This window comes from Dreissena polymorpha, chromosome 1 (assembly GCF_020536995.1).
Source record: "Dreissena polymorpha isolate Duluth1 chromosome 1, UMN_Dpol_1.0, whole genome shotgun sequence".
Classification (NCBI taxonomy): Eukaryota; Metazoa; Mollusca; class Bivalvia; order Myida; family Dreissenidae; genus Dreissena; species Dreissena polymorpha.
The window spans coordinates 155,267,429-155,277,391 of NC_068355.1; the positions used below are offsets into that span (position 1 = coordinate 155,267,429).

Below are 9,963 nucleotides of genomic sequence, written 5' to 3' on the forward strand. Positions count from 1 at the left end.
TGAACAGCGGTTGACAAGACCGCTGCATCTTGGGGAAGACAGCAATCCCAGCAATGTGGAAGACGTCCGGCTCGAGGGTGGCAGACTCAGCTGGATTAGCAGAGCCACCCGCAGAAGTTCCCTCTAAGAAGATCATCTGCGGGTGACTCTCGCCTCGGTCGCGACGCGCTAAATTTTGTGAAACTTCGAAGATTGCGTATATACAGTATAAAGGATGGCCGAGCGGTCTTATTGGTTTTTACTCCAGGATACCGGTGGTCACTGGTTCGAGCCCTGCTGCGGGCTACTTTTTTTCCTTTTTTAAATGTTATTCTTGACTTTTTAATGGAGCTTTTTATATCCAATGTTTACATTTATCAATATAAAGCATTAAATGACAAACTTCAAAACATGCCAAAATCTGTGAAATGGCCCCTTTAAAACTGCGTGCTAAAAAAAAGATCGAATGATTGTGTTGGGTGGTCAAAACGTATCGAGTATACACAATACATGTACATTCATGTGGTCTTTGTTTTAACATTGTAGTCAGCATTACTCAACCTTACTCAACCGCGTAAGATGTTGGCTAGGAAACCTTGGCGTGGTCATTTAACGATAAAAACTCCTGATACTGAGCACGCAAGGTCCCTGGCGACGGTTGAATGCAGCGGACTCGCAATAACAAGGGCGTCCCGCAGTTGTCAAACAGTACTCGCACGAAGTCATCCAAAGTGAAAGTCAACATTCAAAGTCGCATTAACAAGCAACGTAAGCAGTCATGAAGGTCGCGATTTTTAGCCTACTGGTTCTAGGACAGGCGTTCGCAGATATATCCCACAGAGGTTCGTTCTTTAGTCTTTTAGTTTAAGTGCTTTTTAGTGTGATTCGGTGTTGGTGTTTTTTAAATACATTATTAAAGCTCAGAGGGTTTCTCGTCGTATTATATTCAACATTATCGGAGAGGAACTATAAGTTAATTATGTGCATTGTTCAATGTAAAATAAAATGCACATATTCACGTGTAACGAAGATATTTCAAATATGTACGTTTCCGTATTACATTTCAGTAAAGAATTAATTAAATAGTATAGAAATATTGATTATTCCATGAATATTTTGTAAGTAAAAGTACATTAACCGGTTTTCGTGTTTACCTTTTTAGGAAAGAGACAAGCGGCGGACTGTCAAGGTAATTTTTTTCTCGAGTGTTGAATCCAACAAAACTCCATATAAGCAGCACATGCAATGAGAATTTGTTTAATAATTATCGATTTTAATTATATATAAAAAAAACGAGTTGATGTTCAACAGGTAGAAATTAACTATATAATTATAAGAACAAATTGTTATGACGTCTGCTAAACGAAAATGGATAAAAGTAACATCAACGCTACAGCTGATAACGAGCAAGATCATGTCAATTTAAATATTCAATATATATTGATTTGATTATCGGTACGTTTTTAATTAACAGAAAAAGAGCACGATAAGTCTGCACTTACGTTGTTATAAAAAATCAACTTAAGAAAAGTTACTTAAAGAAGACGGGAATTAGATTTTTTTGAACCTATAAAAGTGTACAGGAAAAAATATTTATATGTATGTATATGTTACTTAAAACAGAACCGGACTTACCCAATATATGCACCACCGCCGGCGGTCGCGTTTATTTTCCCCATCCAACGAACTCCCGGAAGTTCCTACAATGCTCCGATGGCGGCCGAATGTTCATCATCACGTGCCCCAGCGGTGAATTCTACAGTTCAGCGGCAACCGGCTGCGTACCTTTGAACGTAAGATCCTTTTTAGTTTTTATCGCACTCCTGTTTTTGGTCTGTGTTGTTGTTGCCGATAAACTTTCCAGGTGAGGCCGTTGCAGGTTTACTTCTTGTTAAGTCTCTTTTTGCGAAATGATATAATCATCATCATACTCGTCATAATTAACATGAAATGATCATCATCATAATCAACATCATAATTATCATTAACACCGTTTTCATATTTATTTTTGCAATCGGAATAATGTGCACCCATTTTCCAAGGTAGTTGCATATTATTATCACTATGAAAGTCATCGCCAGTTTGAATCGAACTCTTACAAATTTGAGATGCGACTGATAAAAAGTGGTGTAATGCCTGTGCGTATAATATCGTCAAAGATTAGCATAATCAGGACGACACTTTCTGCTTAGGCAAGATTTTCTTGTAGAAGAGACTTCATTTGAACGCCAAATTCCACACAGGCGAAAAGTGTTGTCCCAGATTCTGCGAAGGCTAATCTTGGAATAGATTTTACGAACATGCATTGTTTTAATAGAGTGATGCTCATTCAAATTTCCAGCCTGTAACCGCTGCTCCGGCCACCAATCCGCCCATAACCACCGCCAGGCCCACGACGGCTTCAGTATTCAACCCGTGCACAATCGACAACCTCGTTGCCGGAAACATATTCTTCCCGTATCCCGGCGACAACCGGAAGTTCATAGAGTGCGACAAGCAGGGCAACCCCATGCAACTCACTTGCCCAACTAGACTGGTGTTCAGTCCGGACAGGAAAGCCTGCGTCCTAGCCCCAACTGACAGCTCGGTCACTGTCGGTCCAGTAAACACTGTTACCGTAAACCCTCTAAACCCTATCACAGGTACAGCATTATACAGTTTGTTAAGAGTATTTACAGAAAATAATGTTGCATTTGCTAAATGTAAGCGGCAGTAGATATAGAGCGGTAAAAGTAAAACATAGTCTAAGTTTGATGATTGTTAGTGATTTTGTTTACGACAGCTTTCAATTCTGTAATTGATAATGCTCGGTTCGAATCGATGCTATAGCATGGCAGCGTTTATCTTCTTAACTTCTATCAGATGCAATAGTTTTCATTCCAACCTATTTGTTACGGACTTATATTTTGCCCAATAATACCAGACATAAGTGAAGACATAAAATATCAATTATCACATGTGGTCCTTACATTTGTAAAACAAGATGTGTTTGTGAAACACAATGTCCCCCTATATGATGTTTGACCTTGTAGGATGACATTGACCTTGTGAAGGATGACCTTGACCTTTCACCACTCAAAATGTGCAGCTCCATGAGATACACATGCATGCCAAATATCAAGTTGCTATCTTCAATATTGCAAAAGTATTAATAAAATACTAGTAAGTGATTTGGGCCACATATATTTGACCTCTGACCTTGAAGGATGACCTTGACCTTTCACCACTAAAATTGTGCAGCTCCATGAGATGCACATGCATGCCAAATATCAAGTTGCTATCTTCAATATTGCAAAAGTATTTATAAAATAAGCGTTTTGGGCCACATATATTTGACCTCTGACCTTGAAGGATGACCTTGACCTTTCACCACTCAAAATGTGCAGCTCCATGAGATACACATGCATGCCAAATATCAAGTTGCTATCTTCAATATTGCAAAAGTATTCATAAAATGAGCGATTTTGGCCACATATATTTGACCTCTGACCTTGAAGGATGACCTTGGCCTTTCACCACTCAAAATGTGCAACTTCATGAGATACACATGCATGCCAAATATGAAGTTGCTATCTTCAATATAGCAAAAGTTATTGCAAAATGTTAAAAGTTGGCGCAAACAGACCAACAGACAGGGCAAAAACAATATGTCCCCCACTACTATAGTGGGGGACAAAATTATTGACAAACGATCGTAGTCGTAATCTCAAATGTGAGCTCTGTTTCTTACAGGAAATCCCTGCACGCAGTCAAACATTCAAAGCGGCGAGCTGTTTTTCCCGCACCCTAACCCGAGCCAGTACATCCACTGCGACTACGCCGGGGATGCTTACATCATGAACTGCCCAGGCAATCTCATTTGGAATCAGTCTGTCAAGCAATGCTCCACCGCCTTCATTGGCTAATACCAGAGATTGAGCCGCCTAGCGTAGCTGACAATCAAGCGAGGTTCCATTTGTCGCCAGCTGTCATTGGTCAAAAGCAAACGTACAACATGTACATTTAGGAATTTTCACTTTTCATAATGCTTTTCTCCATGAGTGAAAAGAAATTTATACGAAGTATAATACAAATAAATAGATACTGGTTTTCAACAATCATTTAATAGAAGGGATTAGTTTACACTGTGTAGCAGCTGAAATGTTAAAGTTTCAAAGTATAATGTCCATTTGCCATTAATTAATAAACATATTTAAGAAAATGTTTCACAATTATTTATTTCAAGACCCCACAGTGTAAGTTACTTGGTAAACGAGTCCCTTATCAAGTCTGCAATGGGTAATCAGGGATGAGACTTTCCGCTTGTTGAGATTAAATAGTCTTTTCTCAACGAAAATCCACTGTAGGAGGAAAGTGGCGTTCCTGATTAACCTGTGTTGACTGCACAGGCTAATTTGCACGAAACTTGCATTAAGCCCAGTTTTCCCAGAACCCAGCTCATACTATAGGCATCGTCGCAGAAACATTGCATGCAAACATGTACATAAGGATTTTCAATGATTTTAATACAAAACATAATATTATCGTTTAGTTTTTTTATTTTCTGGAAGACAAAGTAAAGATCTTTCATAAACAAATATAACAATGATATGAACACATAAGCATTAATATACATGCTATAACATGAACAGATTGCAAAATGGTTGAAATGTACAAATGGAATAAAGAAACAGTCATTGCACTATTGCACTACACTAATGTATTATGGTACACCAACACTTTGGTGTAAATAACACACTAATGTATTATGGTACACCAACATTTTGGTTTAAATAACACACTAATTTATTATGGTACACCAACACTTTGGTGTAAAAAACACAAAGTCTGAGAGTACTTTCACAAACAAATGTCAACGGAAGAAATTTTCTATTTTACACATTTTATACTTTATGAAATTGAGATGATTTTTAACATTAAAATCTGTGAATGTTTTTTGTAAAAATATAATAAATTATCCAAATATTTGTACATCAAAATATTGAGATAAACATGATGTCACATTTTAAATTCATGTTTTTATTCACATCATGATTCAATTAGATTTTAAAAATTTAAATATCTAAGCAGCAGTAAAAAATGATGTGATATTTAGAATTCATATGTTGATGAGATTTCATTTTAAAAGTTTAAAAGATCTATGAACATGTGCCTTAATATATATAACAGCAAAAAAAAATCTATAAACAATAATGCATACTGGTAAATTTAATAAGTTACAATTTTCAACACAATAAAGGTCCAGCTTTTAACTGTAGCTGCTAGCAAAAGAGCTGCTTCTACAACAACAACACTGCCCCAACCGAAAGTTGAAAGGAATATTTTAAATAGGATCTTCGGTGAAGATAAAATAAAGAATAATTATACACTTTTGATTCTTCATTGCTATTTTTTCATCTGCATCATGCGAAAATGGGTCTAATACTTAATGCAGCCAACGTAGCTACAAGCAAGCATGGGGTTTGTGCAGTGAGGTCAGTAGCTACCCAGTCCGCTATTGAGACCACAAAACCTTGCGTGACTTCATAGCAGACAGCGTAGCTCCTGACTAGACTACCCAGACTGGTCTGCAACTATGCTTGCCAACTATGACATAAGACCCATTTTGGCATGACATGGCTCCTATTGTTTTACAATTTAAATCTCATTTAGTACACATTTAATACAGATTATGCAGTAATGGACAATGAAGAGTACTAAAGCAGAAGAACTGTTTGTAGCACAAGAATCCCCACACACTCTGCTTTTGACTGAAAACTCTACTTTTGTCACAAAAGACTGAAACTAAATATGGGCAAGTTCTCATGCTGGTTAATATGTTCTAGTTTTAGCCCTGTCGCAGAAATACTTTTTGATGTTACACGCAACACAAGAGATAAAAGGTAATTTTTTGTTAAACAAGAGCACCGCATACCAGGTGCCACGCTTGACTCGAAAGTTTGTTAGAATTCTTTTTTTTTAGAGGTCACAGTGACCTTGACCTTTGACCTAGTGACCCAAAATGGGTGTGGCATGTAGAACTCAGCAAGGTGCATCTATATATGAAGTTTCAAAGTTGTAGGTGGAAGCACTTTGATTTTAGAGCCAATGTAAAGGTTTTATCACGACGCCGGCGGACGTCGGACGGCAGACGACGAGCAGGCAATGACTATACCTCGGGTTTTCTCCGAAAACAGCCTCCCTATAAAGGAGCCATTACTTTGGTTATGTTGTAAATATCCAAACGGAAATATGGGGGTACCTATGTTCACAAGCTGGTCAATATGTGTGCAAAGTTTCATCCCCTAGCACCGCTAGTGTTTGACATGCCAATCACAATTTATAACGGACTGACATATGGAGAGGGATGAATCTATATGCCCCTCATAAAGTGGGGGCATAAAAACATTAGCAAAACACACATTTTAAAAATTATAAGTATTACTGGTTAAACAGTAAATTATATTAATTGCAATACATACCAAGATTAATTACCCACATCAAAATTAAGTTTTTCTCTGGATGGACTGCTTAAGATCTTTTACAAAGCATACATGATACACAAACAAAATGTCTCAATATTGAAAACAGTTTGAAAATTAAATGAGAATTAAAATGCTGAAAATTGAACTGATGCTGTCACACTGACTACCGGTATTAATAATTTAAGTAGGTGAGTTCAGTTCAAGACGAGATTTTCTATAAATTACGTAACTCTTCCTTACAGTTTGTCAAGGCCGTTTGCCAACCGATTAATATGAGTCCATTAAATATTAATATGCAATCAACTGAAACCTCAATCTGTCAACTCTTTATCTATGAAGACAATTGAAACACTTAATGTTTGAATAGAGGAGCTTCTGGACAAGCTGCCTCCTTTCAACAGCCTGCATGTCTGTGCAGATGAACCTCAAAGTAACGCTGCTTGTCGCATTACATTCACCCACCTGAAAAATTCAAACAGGTTACTGTAAAAAAACTTTTTACATGCTAAGGGATTTAGATTTAGTATGAAATTGTTGTAGCCGCTTAACAAAAATGTATCAGATAAATCGTTTGATGTTCAACCATCTACATGTAGTTATACAATTAAAAAAAATGTACATTTGTCAAATAAGCCATTGGATCCTTGGTGCAAATGGTCCCACTAAATGTGCAAATTAAATTGTCATAATTCATGACGTATACCTTTGTAAACTAGTTTAAAAATCATGTAAACTTTTTTGAAACTTAATGATGCTAAATTTCATCTGTTAAAAGAGAAATTATTATTTTTTTCTTCTAATAATTGACAGATGCCATACATTGCAGTGACAAAAATGGAACAGAAATGGCAATCTTGTACCAAAGGCTACAAGTTGAGGTGTTAAAATGACAGCTGCATCCATTTTGTGAGAGATAATAAGAATTGAATTATGGTTTCATTTATTTCATTGGTGGTTGAACAGTTAAGAATTTTAGCATAATTTATGCATATACAAATTAAATTAAATTTTTCCATGAACTTAAAATGCATAGAAAATTTACTTTAAGTTGAGGGCATAACAGTATTAAAACAACAAATTAACCAAACTCATCAATTGCAGTTGTAATTTATTCTATTTTTCCATTTCCTATTACAAATTTGCCCAACACTTGATTTCTAATTTGATGGATACAGGACCATTTATAAAAACATCACACAAAACCGCCGTATCCCTTCCAGGGTAATCACAATTGGTTGAAGTCTTGACGTGGTGATCAGGTTTTTGATCCCACTTGACAAAGATTAAAAAATGGCATTGATATTATGAAGATAAAATTCTGATCATATGTTATTAAGATTCAGTAATAAATATGGCTTCGAGTGTGACCATTATTTTTTTGTAATAACTAACCTAGTGTCATACTTTTTGGCCATGTAAGACCAAGATTTGAACTTAGCCTAGATACTGTCAAGACCACCATTCTCACAAGAATGAGTAATACATGTGGCCCCTACAAGGGAAACAAGCTCTTTCTAAGATTTTCTAAGATTTGACCTGGGTTTTGGACGTATGTGACCTAGATTTGAATTCAGCCGAGATTTTTCTAACATCCCATTCTAATCAAGTTTAACAAAGATTTGATTAAAAATGTGGCTTCTGGAGTGGTAAAGAGGTTAAAGTTGATGACAGTATGGACGACAGCCGACATATTGCTACCATTAAAAAATCGCTAGAATATTTATTATTATGGTAGTTTCAGCAGATTTTTGTGTGGATTCGATCTTGGCCAAGATATTTATAAGATAAACATTACAAACAATTTTCATAAAGATTGCTGGAATATTACAGGTATATTTAGAAGACATACTTCTCTGTGGAGGTGGCGCTGTCTGTCCTGAACACGATGGGGGCGGTACCTCTGTGGCACAGCTGGAACAGCAGGTCTTGCTCAACACCCTCAAAGAACTGAAAAAAGGATACATTTGTGATCAAATGAGACTTGCTCTTAGAAAATGAGACTTAATGCATTTGTTTAAAGTTTCATCCCTGATTAGCCTGTGCTGTCTGCGCAGGATATTCAGGGGCGAGACTCTCCACATTTATGGTATTTTTTGTATGAAGTCTTTTCTTCGCAAAAATCTAGTTTAAGCTGGAAGTGCCATCTCTGATTAGCTTGTGCAGACTGCACAGGCTACTCTAGGGCAATACTTAAAGCACATGCATTAAGATCCGCTTTCCCACTGCAAGGCTCAAATGCATACAAAGACAGACTTATTTCAACAAAACATTCATTTTTGAGGATTTTAATGCTGTTTATCGTTTATTTGTGTTTTTTTAGCTGTATTGAACAGTATTTTTGTCAATTTAGCTTATCACACTTCTCCTTAATGCAAATACTTATACCAGTAATTGCTCTACTTGAGGCAGACATTATTTCTTGATGAATCCTCTTACTTACTATGTGGCCTGAGCTATATATAACTGTAGATCAGTGCTCTACCAGCCTAACTAACCAGCCCATCATGAAATTTAGTTGTACAAGTAATACCAACAAAATAAAATGAGTGGTATAACTTACGTTACCAAAATATCCACTTCTCATCTAACAAATACTTAAAGTTTTTTCTATTATTTTTTGTTCTACTGAATGTAATAATTGTAACCTCTTATAATACAGCAATTTTCTATAATAAAATAACCCCAAACCAGTGACCTTACCTCATTAAACCTGTTTACTTCATATCCTAGCAATGCCATAGTGTCGGTCGCTGCAGTGTCCTACAAGAGAAATAGTAAACTCAGTGAACAAATATATTATAAAGCAAGAACATGTCCAGAATGCTAGAGCCGGTTTATTTACTTTGGAATTTTCTAAGATATCACATCTTCTTCATCAGCTGATCACTGGTTCACTGACGTCACAGTCACATGACCCGTGAATGGTCTTGTGATACGAGATGACTGTCATACACCCAAGGTAGCTCGAGTCCCTCGTCCGTGTTTAGTGATGGCCGCTGCTGTTTGATATCAATTGCTTCTTTCACTTTGCGTTTCCATAGATGTTCTTCCGAAGTGAGTACTTTAGTGTTGTTAGGGTTGATCTTGTGTCCCGTTTGTTTACAATGTTCATTTATGGCAGAAGAAGTTCCTGTAAGGTGTTCTTTCAATCTAGTATCTAATTGAACCTACATGAACGTGTCCAGAATGCCTTTGATCTCTTGTTCTACTTTCTCAGTCTTGAGCAGATGGCTAATCTAGGACAATACTCAAAGCACATGCATTGAGCCCAGTTTTAATACTCAAAGCACATGCATTAAGTGAAGTTTTAATACTCAAAGCACATGCATTGAGCCCAGTTTTAATACTCAAAGCACATGCATTAAGTGAAGTTTTAATACTCAAAGCACATGCATTAAGCCCAGTTTTAATACTCAAAGCACATGCATTAAGTGAAGTTTTAATACTCAAAGCACATGCATTAAGCCCAGTTTTAATACTCAAAGCACGTGCATTAAGTGAAGTTTTAATACTCAAAGCA

General features: G+C 36.6%; 2 protein-coding genes across 7 annotated transcripts in view; one reads left to right on the plus strand and one right to left on the minus strand.

The window, feature by feature from the left end:
• Positions 1 to 653: 653 nt before the first annotated feature.
• LOC127857193 (uncharacterized) lies at positions 654 to 4,180 on the plus strand. The gene is made up of 5 exons (XM_052393613.1): positions 654 to 821; positions 1,142 to 1,168; positions 1,603 to 1,772; positions 2,321 to 2,621; positions 3,712 to 4,180. Exons 1-5 carry the CDS (start codon positions 758 to 760, stop codon positions 3,882 to 3,884), a joined length of 735 nt encoding a protein of 244 aa, XP_052249573.1. The 5' UTR covers positions 654 to 757; the 3' UTR covers positions 3,885 to 4,180.
• A 319-nt stretch (positions 4,181 to 4,499) lies between these two features.
• The window catches only part of LOC127856886 (uncharacterized), a 129,169-nt gene continuing 123,705 nt past the window's right edge, over positions 4,500 to 9,963 (minus strand). For all 6 annotated transcript variants that reach the window (XM_052393087.1, XM_052393095.1, XM_052393111.1 and 3 more), the window contains 3 exons: positions 9,144 to 9,203; positions 8,293 to 8,390; positions 4,500 to 6,905 (listed from right to left, as the gene is read on the minus strand). In XM_052393087.1, coding sequence (XP_052249047.1) covers positions 6,869 to 6,905; positions 8,293 to 8,390; positions 9,144 to 9,203 — 195 coding nt within the window. In that variant the 3' untranslated portion in view covers positions 4,500 to 6,868. The remainder of the gene's footprint in view (positions 6,906 to 8,292; positions 8,391 to 9,143; positions 9,204 to 9,963) is intronic.